This window comes from Gorilla gorilla, chromosome 17, assembly GCF_029281585.2.
Source record: "Gorilla gorilla gorilla isolate KB3781 chromosome 17, NHGRI_mGorGor1-v2.1_pri, whole genome shotgun sequence".
Lineage (NCBI taxonomy): Eukaryota > Metazoa > Chordata > Mammalia > Primates > Hominidae > Gorilla > Gorilla gorilla.
In genome coordinates this window covers 55,268,327-55,281,740 of record NC_073241.2, presented here as the reverse complement: position 1 = coordinate 55,281,740, position 13,414 = coordinate 55,268,327, and the positions used below count along the sequence as shown (strand labels likewise).

Genomic DNA, 13,414 nt, shown 5'->3' with positions numbered 1-13,414 from the left:
TAATTGAGCTCTTTGGGATTGGAACTGCTCACAGTCCCAAAAGATAAAGCACAAGTGGCATGGTCTTTTCTATCTAGGGCTTAAGCTACAATTACTTTGCTTTCCTTTAGAGCAAGGTTTAGTGTTTTGTTATGTATCTTTTTGGATTTTTTTTTCTTTTGGCTATTGTGGTTTTGCTTTCTTTTTGTTTCTAGTATTATAGGTTTTAGTTATATAGTTACCTTCTGTTAAGACAAGAGGTCTTTAGACAGTGTTGGAGAAGAAAAGGCAAAACCTTCATTTACTGAAAATGAATTACATAAATGTCCGATCAGGTTACCTATTAAATTATGAATGTTAGTGTTTAATAGTTTAGTATATGCAACATATATTTGAAAATTATAACTGCTATTAAACTAGTGTTTTGGAACTTTTTTGTTGCAAATTATTTGCTTCGGAACTACTGAATTTGTTTTGTGTTTTGTTTTGTTTTGGTTTTTGAGGCAGAGTTTCACACTTGCCGCCCAGGCTGGAGTGCAGTGACATGATCTCAGCTTACTGCAACCTCTGCCTCCCGGGTTCAAGCGATTCTCCTGCCTCAGCCTCCCCAATAGCTGGGATTACAGGTGTGCACCACCATGCCTGGCTAATTTTTGTACATTTTAGTAGAGTTGGGGTTTCACCATGTTGGCCAGGCTGGTCTCGAACTCCTGACCTCAGGTGATCCACCCACCTTAGCCTCCCAAAGTGCGGGGATTACAGGTGTGAGCCACCACTCCTGGCTTACGAATTTGTTATAGCTTATGTTTTAATAGAGGCAATGAAAAATAGAACAAATGTGCTTCAAAATAAAATTTGAGGTTTGTCTTATTCTCAGTTTTTATCTATTAGCTGTGTAATCTTGATTTTTAGATTCCTTGGCTAAAAAAATTGAGAATTAGGGTCCTTACCTCTGGTAATTGTTAGAAGTTTATAGGAAATGGCTGTGAAACTATGTAACTGGCAGTGTTGTAGGGTACCTTCAGTATTAAGTTCTCTTCGCTTCTACTCTCACCCAGCCACTTTGTCTCTACTAAGACTGTATTACCTTGTTGAAAGAAAGGTCCCAGAGTTTTTGAGAGGCTTACATTCACATTTATGAGAATAAAATTGAAAAGAAGGAAAAAAGAAACAGAAGCACGGAAGGCAAATTAGGAGAAAAACAGTTATCTCTGATAAAGTACTCCTTCAGATAAAACAGTTCTTCTGATTGGAAATGTGAAGTCTTTCTGCTTACATCATTGCTGCTGTTGTAAGTCAGTAATATATTTGAAGAGGTGGGCTTGTTTTGTTTTTAATTGTTTGTTAAGTAATTAAATAGTGAACTTTTGGCTCATTTGGGCAGTTTCATCTGTGAAACCTTTCCAGGCTGTCTAGTACTTTGCCTTCTGTACTTAAATTTTCTCCATGTCACTCAAGGGGGAGGAGGAGTATGTAGCTATATAAGCAGCAAGTTGGGAAAGGACTCATCCATACTTCTGAGACAGTAATGTTATAATGGCAAAATGATGAGTTCCCCATACCGTAACTTGGCCCAGTAAACCTCTCAGGAGCTGCTTAACATTGTTAGATGGCAATGTGGGACTTTATGGCCATTGTTTATTGTTTCCTGTGATACATTTTTACTGTTGCCAGTGTGATACTATAGCAGTGGTAGTTTGGCTACCCCAGTATTGCTCACTTTGGAAACTCTGTAGTTCAGATTTCTTAGCCTACAGCTTGTTGCATGTCTCTGCCTGTTTTTAGAGGTGTGAGAGTCTTTATGTAATGTATGTGTCTTTTAACATATTAAGCAGTATAGCCATTTGATGTCAAGGAGGCCTTTTTAGGTTATAAATCTTGTAGTTGGGAAAGGGAAAGAAGACTTTTTAAGATTTTGTCCTAAATTAAAGCTTATGAAATTCTATTCAGTGTTTGTATAGTTTTCCTGTCTACCATTATATAATGAGTGAGTATTGAAAAAGAGAACAAAGTAAAAATCTAGAGATTTGGTTTCTTTTCCTTAGTTTGACCACTGTTTTGCTGTGTGATTTTGTAAAGTTTACTTTTGGTGTATTTTCCAGTGTAGCATAAGGATGATATCTTCTCAAGAAAGATGGTATAGATAAATATTAGATAGTGTGTAATGGAAAATACACACATTCAGGATGTTCATATATTATATGCATTTTATTTTAAAAAATGACTAAGAATCATCTTCCAGTGGATTTCAAGTTAACCACCATGGATTGGTTATTTTCTTTTGTTTGCAGATTATTTTAGGCATGTGAATTTTAATTCAAAGACTTATTTTTATTATTTGAAATCAGTTTTTACTGCATTTATATATTTTTGGGACTATATGATAAAAGATTATCTTATTTCTCTTGAGATGTTAAAGTTATATACAAAAAATTATGTGTATAATGTTGTGTCTTGTTTCAGGTCCAATGATGCATCAGCAGCCTCCTTCTCAGCAATACAATATGCCACAGGGAGGCGGACAGCATTACCAAGGACAGCAGCCACCTATGGGAATGATGGGTCAAGTTAACCAAGGCAATCATATGATGGGTCAGAGACAGATTCCTCCCTATAGACCTCCTCAACAGGGTAAGATTCCATTTGGAAAATTTGCTACTTAATGTAATTGAAAGGCTTTAAATTTTAATGACCTTTTAATCTAGACAAAGTCAGGGCGTTTTCTTTTTTTTTTTTTTTTTTTTTTTTGACTAAAGGTAGGGTTCTAGTAGGCACAAAGGGGTCACGAAGAAGATAGGAACTTCTTATCTGTTATTTTCTGGAATAAGTTATACCATACAATTTTATATCGAAAGCTCACTAATTCACAGCAGAAAATACTGTTTTGTTTTTGAAAAGTTATAAAGGGTCAGGAATAAACCCAATTTTACTTCACAGCACTGTAGTATCAAAATTAAAAGGAAATAAATTTGCTACTAGTTTGAACCTATTTTTAAGAAGTTAGCATTTGTTTTTCTGAGTTGGTATTTTTTGATACTGCATGTATGGTCTTAACATTGATTTTAGTAAATGTGGTATGTGGAGCTGCTGTGTGTGTATGCATATGTATATGAATAGCTAAAAGTATCTGAAATGCCAAATTATGAGATGGGAATCTATAGTTGAGAAATAATCTTTCATAATATCAAATTAGAAAGAAAGCCTTTGATGACATAGAGAACACATTATTTATATCTTGACTGGTTGTGGTTTTTCAGGCCCACCACAGCAGTACTCAGGCCAGGAAGACTATTACGGGGACCAATACAGTCATGGTGGACAAGGTCCTCCAGAAGGCATGAACCAGCAATATTACCCTGATGGTAATCTCTCCTGATGTTAACTTTCCCATTTTCTATCCCTGCCTAATATTAATGTAGAGAGTTATTTAAAACATTTCAGTGAGGATGAAGAAACTAACAATTTGTTTCTTCTAAATTTTGAAACACTTCAGTACTCTAAAGTACCAATGATAGCGTTAGTTTATAATCTAATTCAAAGTATATTTTAGGTGTTCCATTAGTACCATCAGGAATCACAATCTGTCATTGGAATCCTTATGTAAAAGAGGATCTTTTTGTAATATATTTAGGGTTGTTTGATTTCAGCCAAAGCTTATGTTTATTGATTTACTTTTTTTTAATAAGAGCTTCGTTAAGATATAATTCACCTGCCATAAAGTTCACCCATTAGTTGACTTGTATTAATTGTACAAATACATAGAGTATGTAGTTCTTAAGTTATTTTTCCAAGTCTCATCATTTTAATTAATGTTTCATACTTCTCAGCAAACTAAGGTTTACATTAGTGCTTGCCTTTGAGAAAAATTTGGGAGACTAAATTATATCCATAATATAGCCATATAGAGATTGAGTAGAATGGGAAAGGCAATTTGGAAATAAGATTTTTACTTAGGGTTTTTTGTTTTTTGTTTTTTTGTAGAAGGTGGCTTGTGAAAAATTGGTTAGTAAGATGCACTGTACTTTAGGAAAATTTGAATAGCAATAATCCAAGCATACAAGTAGCTTTTCACAGTACAGTTTCATCAATTTTTCTGTATGCTTGAAAATTTTATGATACAATGTAGAAGAAAAAATAATTCAGAAATACATTACAAAATGATGTGGGTTGTTAGGATTTGCCAAAAGCCTTATTCATGTATATGATCCTTTGATGTAAATATAAATTACTGAACAGAGAAACTAAGAAACTTAAAGCTAAAGTATTAGCAGCCATTGACTAGCAGCCCATGTAAGCTAGCAAGAAGATACAATTTAGGATATTTGAAAAGACATCTCACCTGTCATTTTTTGTTAATACATAAAACATAAAGGTACATTTGTACTTAGGTTTTTGTTTTGTTTTTTCTTTTCATATGTAAACATGGTATTAAGATTTTTTTAAATTAAAAACTTTAGTAAGGTTGTTGTAGACTATACGTATTTTAAAGACGTGAAATCTGCTTTGTTAAATTATACGTATTGAGAAGTCTGCTGAAAATAAATGATTGTTTCTATTTTTTAATTTTTAATTACATTTTAAAGAGTTAAACTTGACATTGTTTGTTATTTTGATCCTGGGTATCTCTTGAAATGTGACATGTGTATTGTTAAAACCTTTCTGTTCAAAATATATTGGTTTGTTATTTTGTAAATATCAAAACATTAAGGTTACTTTAATTCATTTTATTAGTGGATTTTAATTTGAAGGGTATCATTTTTGCATAGGTGTGTATCTCTTTATATCTGACATTTACATAGAGTATTCTATTTATTTCGACAGTTAATATTTGTAAACAACATTGGCTCTTTTCTCTCATGTCCAGATATTTATGTTAGTAAATATATAGATTAGGAATTGGCAAACTTTTTCTGTAAAGGGCCAGATAATAAATACTTTAGTCTTTGTGGGCCATATGGTTTTGGTCTCAGCTACTGAACTCTTATTGTAGCATGAAAGCAGCTATGGACAATACTGAAATGAATAGGCATGACTGTATTCCAATAAAATTTTATTTACAAAAACTTGCCACTGGCCATATTAAGACTGCAGGCCATAGTTTGCCAACCCTTCATGTAGGTATTTATGAGGTGGCTTGGGAACATTAGAATACTAGAGCACTGAGTATAATGTTCATTTGTAATTTTATTCCTGTGTCCTTAATTAGGCATTTTTGTAAAATTGAGTTTAGATTTTAGGTAACTAAAAGGTTATTTCCTACATTTTCTTAGTGAAACTTTAAAAAAAAGAGTGAGAGTATTATTTTTCACTAGAGTCCAATTATCTCGCAGGTAAAATTTATTGTGCTTTAAAACTAAAGATATACTCTGTCAACACAATATTAATTTTATGAAGATGTATGTTTATGATACTTGAAATATTTTCTAAAGATTTCCAAAATGGCAGCATTAAGATATATAATTTTGCATCTGAAGATACTTTGAGATACTTAACTTTATGCAAGTAAATGTTAGAACTTGAAAATTTTTCAGTTTCTTTCAGGGGAAAAACTTATGGAACTCTTTTATATTTTGCATTGTTTTTAGCATATGCTGTGGAATTGGAGACCAGCAGAACAGGTGTTTGACAAAATATGATAATTGCTTCCTTTGTTCATTCTAATTTAATTTAGGTTATTTACATGTGAAAAACTTTTATTCTTTTTTTTTTTTAAATGGGAGATAGTTTTTTCTTCCCTCAATGAGGATTATCAGATTTAAGACAATAAGTGTAATGTTTCTAAAACTACTGCTTTTTGCTTTTAAAAAAATTTGCACGTTATCTCAATATGAAAACAATCACATTGGTAAATCTTTGGCTAATGCAATTGAAATTATTTTTTATGTTCCATTTCTTTTTCTTTTTTTTCAATTTTATCTGAAAGTTTAAATATTTTTAGGGTTTTCACTCAGTGGCCATTAACGTTTCTTCCTGTCTCTTGTCGAATTGATGTAGGTCATAATGATTACGGTTATCAGCAACCGTCGTATCCTGAACAAGGCTACGATAGGCCTTATGAGGATTCCTCACAACATTACTACGAAGGAGGTATCTATATACCTTCACACACATACACATATATATCCCCTTCTACAGGAATGAAAATTCTTGCATAAGACAACTTCTACCCATGCAAAGCTCTTGTAGAATACTAGTTGCTGGCTTTCTTGAAAGTTGCAGGGAGCCCAAAACAATCAAAATAATTTCCTTACAAATATTTAAAATGTATAACCATGACTTGCCATTTCTAACAATAATAAAAAGACTAAAACATTAAAGATAATTTTTTCCTCAGTGGAAATTTTCTATTTGAACATAAATCCATCAAACTTTTTTTTCTCGTGTGTGTTTACATATGTATAATTTTACATATAAGTATAGTGCCTTTAGGAAACAGCTTGCTGATCTCGTTTAGCTAGTGTGTGCTCTTGTAGCTGTCTTTAATTTTGTCTTTTTTATTTTATTTAGCATAGTCATGATCTTATGACTGTGATGTTCCAGTAAATGTAATGCTCGTATGGCAGAGACGCTGAAAATGCTGCAGTTCAACCTTGCAAAATTGGCTTTAACTGCAGTTTGTTTGGCCGAAATCCTTCTGTTTGGTTTGAGTTTTTTCTTTGTTTTGTTAACTTCTAAAAATCAATATGGCATTTCATTTTGTTCTTGTGTTGTTGGCTATGCATCTTAGAGGGAAAAAAGTTACTTTAGCAGACTTCTCAGTTTTTTTTCCTCTTCTCCAATTATCCTGTAGGAAATTCACAGTATGGCCAACAGCAAGATGCATACCAGGGACCACCTCCACAACAGGGATATCCACCCCAGCAGCAGCAGTATCCAGGGCAGCAAGGTTACCCAGGACAGCAGCAGGGCTACGGTAAAGCTTTGTACAGTGTATTTTTATCACCAAAAAAATGCGGTGCTGATTGTTTTAAAATATGGAAGTGGATATTTAATACTTATTTTTACAAGAATTATCACTTGAAAATTCAGTTTTAGACTAGTCTACTGTTAAAATGTTGGTTTAAAATGTTGCTCTTAGATAAACTAGTAATCCATTTAAAAAGAACAACAAACTGGAGATGGTTCATTGACCAAAGGTAATGTGTGGAGTCATTTAAAAGACAAGAAAAATGAATTATCAGACGTATTTGTCATGCCTAGCCCTGTGTGTGCTGGGAAAACTGATGATTGGGTAATTATTGACCATATGTATATAATCTGCTTAGCAAATTTATTTTGAAAAACTAGTGGCCAATACAGTTTTTTTTAAGACATACTGATTTTTTTTTTGAGTACAAATGAGATCTATTCAGAATGCATAAAGAAAATGTTTTTGTCATTCCCTAAATAGCAATATACGTATCCATTGGGATGAATTATTGCAGCTGTGTATCATACAGAATTTGGGGGAAGTGTAGCAATATTTTCCTATTATATACTCACTTATAATACCTACTACCTGGATATCTGACTTTAACTTATTAGATAGGGAGTGGGGAATGATGAGGACCTGATATTTCAGTCTTAACTCACAGGCTACTATAACCACTTTAGATACAACTCTACTGAAAGAAAAGTAGCTGCTTATGAATACTGACTCCGTCTCTTCCTAACAGGGTCTCTTTCACATCGGTAATATCTTATTATTTTTATTCATTGACTTAAGCTCTGCCATTGCTGTGGACATCTTTGTCTACCTGTGATAGCAAATCTTAGAACTCAGGTCAGACTGAAATTCTCTTGCCCCCTCAGCATACGTGTTGAAACTCAGTCAGATATTGGGAGTCAGGTATTTTTCTAAAAATGTCAAGTCCTGCTTTCCAGATTCTAGATGTGACTTTAGAAATATTCCATGGATTTTTTTTCTTTCATAAAGGAACTTTCTTGCCCTTCCCAAATGGCCTTTTCATTTTGTGACTGCTTAGTATTTATACTTTGAATAAATACAATATTCTGGTTTTATTGCCTTTGCATGAAAACAGATGTAATGCAGCTAAATCAGGTAAATTCATTGACTTAAGATAAATACCTTAAATGGTAAGAGAGGGTGAAAGAAAGCTTAATTTTTGTTGAAGTATTATAGTTAAATGCTGTTTTGTTAGACATTAGGAATCCTAAGAGAAATTTCTATTTTGTTTATCCATAGGCTTGTGTTGTCCAAAAAGAACTTTATTTCCACTAGAAATAAAGTTTTAATAATTGAATATATAATAAATAATAGGCTGATATAATTTATTTAAGCTTGAAAACTTGTTCTCTTTTGACACTTTTCTCTGAAATCAGTGTTTTTATGGCAGGTTTTGAATGGCTACGATAGAAAACATTTAAGTGTCAAAGCTTTTCAGCTTATGCTTTTTTTTTTTTTTTTTGGACGGAGTTTCACTCTTATTGCCTAACCTGGAGTGCAGTGGTGCGATCTCTGCTCACTGCAACCTCTGCCTCCCGGGTTCAAGCGATTCTCCTGTCAACCTCCCGAGTAGCTGGGATTACAGTCGCATGCTACCATACCCGGCTAATTTTTGTACTTTTAGTAGAGATGGGGTTTCATCATATTGGTCAGGCTGGTCTCAAACTCCTGACCTCAGGTGATCCTCCCACCTCAGCCTCCCAGAGTGCTGGGATTACAGGTGTAAGCCACTGTGCCCAGCCCAACTTACGCTTTTTAAAGCATTCTTTACAATGGAAAGTAGTAGAGTTTATAAAACAGACATATTGTTTAGCAAGCCAAGTCAGTCCCTTGCCATCTCTGGAATTTGTAATCATTTTTATGGGTAAAGTATTAAAGGTGATTAATTCTTAGTGTGACTTTTGAATCAAGTTTTTTCACTTGTAACCTGTGGGTTTTCAAGTTTTTAGTTTCTGTTTTAAAATATTTTGGTAATAAATTTGTCAATGCGTGGTATAGACATATACTTTTGGTGATTGCAAATATAAATCTAGAGTCATACAGTTGTAAATATCGTTTATTCCTCCACTTTATTCAGAAGTTATTTCAGTATTTTTCTTTGAATCTGCCTCTTGCTTTCTCTTTTTCCTCTTGCTTGTGCTGGTTAATGCTATCAGACGTATTGATTAATTTTCTTATCATCATGGAGTTAACCTGCTTTACAACTCCCTGAATCTTTTTTACCCATTTTGAAATATATTTTGTAATGGCTAGGGCATAGTACAATAATTATAGTGAAGTAACATTACGGTATTTTTACTCTTATTATTACCATCCAGATTTATTTCAGAAAGCATTTGAGGAAATCAAGGTACCAAACTATCTTTTTTTAGCTTAGATAGAAAAATACAGTAACATCTCTCTAGTTCACATCCTTCCCTGAGTTCTAGGGACTTACCTTTTTATGTGGGTTTTTGTTGTGTACATTATTTTCAGGTCCTTCACAGGGTGGTCCAGGTCCTCAGTATCCTAACTACCCACAGGGACAAGGTCAGCAGTATGGAGGATATAGACCAACACAGCCTGGACCACCACAGCCACCCCAGCAGAGGCCTTATGGATATGACCAGGTAAGTAGTTTGACCAGCTGCAGAATTGCCACATTGTTTCTTCACTCTCGATTAGGTGAACTTTTTTTTTAAATTTATTTAACTTGAAGCCTCATGTTTCCCTCATGAGGGAATGTTTATGGTACATTTGTTAACAAAAAGTATATCACTTTTGAGATTCATGCTGTTTAATAACACAGTTGATCATAGTTACTCTATCATATAAAACATGGCCTTATCATAAGACAACAACATATATATTCTCTCTCTCTCTCTCTCTCTCTCTCTCTCTCTCTCTCTCTCTCTCTCTCTCTCTCTCTCCCTCTCCCCCCCCTCTCCCTCTCTCTCTCTCTCTCTCTCTCCCCCTCTCTCTCTCTGTCTCTCCCTCTCTCCCTCTCTCTCCCTCTCCCCCCCCACCTCCTTGCTCTCTGGTCTTTACCCTCCGGCATACTTTGTTTACTGAGGTAAAGTATAGATACAGAGTTTATCATATTTACCATTTTTGAGTGTACATACAGTTCAACGTTAATAAATTCATTTGGTTCCCCCTCCGTGATCCCTTCTCATCCCTTTTCTTCCCAACCTCTGGTAACCTTAGTGATTTCTATGATCCTCCCTGATGTTTATTGCTGAGACTTTGCCTTGACCTACTGAGATGTGGAGTCCATCTGTGTCGATGCTTTCATGAGCACTCCACTTCACTCCAGCATATCCACTACACTTCCTTCACACCCATAATATCCCATCTCTTTAAATTCAAACTTTCTGCCCTCTGTTGCCTCCTTCCACACACGTAACTATTATTTCAACTGTTATTTCTCCCCTGTCATTCTTCTTTCAGATATGTAGAAGTGTATCTCATCCTAGGATGACTGTATTCCCTTGAACCCAGTGTTCATTTAACTTTCTTATTTTTGTCATTAAATTCCTCAGACTTGTGCCACAGTCATCGTTTTATGAATGTACTCATATATACTCTGAATTATTATGGAAATGATTTATTATTATGGCAGTTCCTTTAGGCTGGTTTCAGGTTTGTCTGCACTTTTCAGTGAAGGTGGTCTGGTTTGTTCACCACTTAAGCTATCTAAAATAGGTTATTTTTTAACATGGAACTGTCTTTAATATGCAGTTTAGGCTTTCAGGGCCAACGTCAGTATCTGGTTTGAGGAAAAACTCAGATGCAGTGGTAACTAGAATTTGAGGCATGAGCAGTTCTTTTATCAGCCCTCTCTCATGCCTACAACCCTCTTGTATTGACACTTCTCATTTAAGACAAAGGAGATACAAAAAGCATAAGAACAGATAAGTAATATTTTTCAAAAATATCCTCAAACAAAACAAAAGGATCAGTTGGAGGTTTTATTAAGTTTTAGAAGTGAAATAAGTCGTGGCAATGAGTATTTAAAGGCAGGATTCCTGAGCAGATAAAGTTTAGGCTCATTGTAATCTGCAGGTGAACTTTTTAAAAAGTGAGATTCTGTCCATGTATTCCATCACTCAACAAATATTTATTCTCCACGTGTTTGATACTGTAGTAGGTCCTACAGAGGTAAAATAGGCAACCAGCTGTCTTGATCTTCCTTGACCTCACTTTAGCTATTGGCACATTTTCCTTTTTCATTTTTAAATGGTCTTCTTTAGTTTCTATATTTCTGAACCATTTTGTTCCTCTCACGTTTACATTGATTCATTCTTTATTGTTTTTATTGGTTTTCCTTTTTATTTTACCCTAATATCAATTCTTGACTCTGTATTTTTTTTTTCTAGCCTCTGAATCATACTGCCCTCTATTTTCAGTATTCTTAGCTCTTACTTCTCAACCCAGTTTCAGCTCCTTTTTATCCAAAGGTACAGAACATCTCTTGTCTTTGGATTCCCTCAGCTTTAGCATGTTGTAGACTAAACTGATATTTTCCTTTCTAAGTCAATATATTTCCACATCTCCTAAACTTCAAGCCATTCATTAAGCAAATGTTTATTGAGCAACCATTATATGCCAAGTGCCATGCTAAGATTGGGAACATATTGGGAAATAAGATAGACATGGACTCAGCCTTTATGAACTTAAGTGTAGATGGCATACAGGCAGGTAAACATATGATATGATACAGTGTGATAAGTACTTAGATAAGGAAAGCTAAGATTTATGTGGAAGGAGCTTCTAACTCAGATCTTGAGAAATATTCCTTCGGAAATATTATATATAAGTGTGAAGTACCAAGGATGAGCCAATATTAGCCAAGTAGATGTGGATGATGAAAGAAGAGCATTCACAAAGGGACTAGTGTTAAACCGTGTGTGGTTCAGTAAAGCAGAAGCATGGGGAAGAAGAGACAAGACTGGAGAGAGGTGTTGGAGTTAGCTTAGGAAGGCTCTTACAAGCCATATTAGGGGACTTGAACTTTATCCTGACATCAGTGTGGAGCTTGAAAAGCAGTGTATATAAAGTGTGTAGCAGTGGCTAGCACTTGGTAGCTATGATAGATACATGATTTACTTCTTTTATCATCATAATTATTCCACTCTCTAAAGTTCTCAGGAATTTGGGACTGTACTGTGGATAAAGACTCATGGTGTTTGAGTAGTTGCCAACCACTTCTCCTTCCCCACTAGAAAAGAATATGAGGGGGAGACCATTTTAGCTATTTTAGTGCCAGTAGTGTTTCTACATTAACCTAATGTTTAACCTTATCTTTAGCCCCCACCCAAAGACCTATTGATCTCTTTATTTTAGGAAAAATAGTTCGTTCACCTCTTGATGGTTGAGGCAATGGAAAACTAACGAAGATTCTGAAACCCAATACTAACATAATTATAGTTGTAGTTTAGGCAGATGAATCTTACAGCAATATGCAAGATAAAAGGGGAGAAATTAAAAGGGTGGAAATTGTTAGGATACTTCCCCATCGGTCCTCCCTATCCTGGTAAACAGTGATTCCATTCTTCCTGTTCCTCAGGTTAAAAATCTAGAGTCATCTTTGACTCCCCTCTTTGCAAAGCAGACATCCAATTAGCAAACCCCTTCACCTCTTCCTTCAAAATATATCTAATATCTAGCCATTTTTCACAGTCTCTTTCACCCAAGTCAAAGTCACAACTAGCACTCATCTGGACTGTTGCAATATATCCTCCTTTTTGCTTTTCTTGATTTTATCGTGCCTCCTCTACGAGATACTCTGCACATGAGACCCAGAGTAATGTTTTAAAGACATTAGTCACCTCTCTGCTTACAACCCTGTGGTGTTTTAAGTAAAAGCCGTATGATATACTGGCCTACAAGGCCATATAGGACTTGTGCTCCCACCTCCTATGCTACCCTCCTTGTGCCTGCATGTTTATATCCCAACCACTCGCTGCCCTCATTCACTCTGCTTCAGTCACACTGGCCTATTTGCTGTTCCTTATATGCATCAAGTGAGTTTCTACCTGAGAATCTTTGTATTTGCTGCCCCTTTTTCTGCCTGAATGCCCGCAGTGCCTCCAACCTCACTTTATTAAAATCTCTGCTTAAATGTCATCATGTCATATCAGAGAGTCCTTCACTGACCACCTAAGTAAGACATAACACCCTCCATTGCATCACTTTTTCCCTACCCTTTTCATAGTTTTTTGAACAGCTTAATTGAAGTATAATTTATATACCATTAAACTGCATGTAATAAAAGTGTACAGTTTGATCTTTTTTGACACGTATATACACACCTGTGAAACCATCAGCAGAATCGAAGTACTGGGGTATCTATCATGCCCAGAAGTTTTCCCTGTGCCCCTTTGAAATCCCTCCACTTGCATCCCTTCTCCAGACATTGTTACTGATCTTTTAACTAAACTGTGGATTAGTTTACATTTTCCAAAATTGTATAGAAATTGAATAATATAGTATGTTCTGGTTTTTATC

The 13,414-nt window shown here is 35.0% G+C and overlaps 1 protein-coding gene across 11 annotated transcripts in view; it reads left to right on the top strand.

Moving 5' to 3' along the window:
* SS18 (SS18 subunit of BAF chromatin remodeling complex) overlaps window positions 1-13,414 on the top strand; it is a 117,769-nt gene that overhangs the window by 91,698 nt on the left and 12,657 nt on the right. For 8 of the 11 annotated variants that reach the window (XM_063699133.1, XM_004059264.5, XM_019014152.3 and 5 more), the window contains 5 exons: window positions 2,443-2,610; window positions 3,237-3,341; window positions 5,974-6,066; window positions 6,770-6,892; window positions 9,401-9,534. In XM_063699133.1, the coding sequence (XP_063555203.1) occupies window positions 2,443-2,610; window positions 3,237-3,341; window positions 5,974-6,066; window positions 6,770-6,892; window positions 9,401-9,534 (623 nt within the window). The remainder of the gene's footprint in view (window positions 1-2,442; window positions 2,611-3,236; window positions 3,342-5,973; window positions 6,067-6,769; window positions 6,893-9,400; window positions 9,535-13,414) is intronic. The other 3 variants (XM_063699135.1, XM_055368353.1, XM_019014158.3) reach the window with 1 other exon arrangement.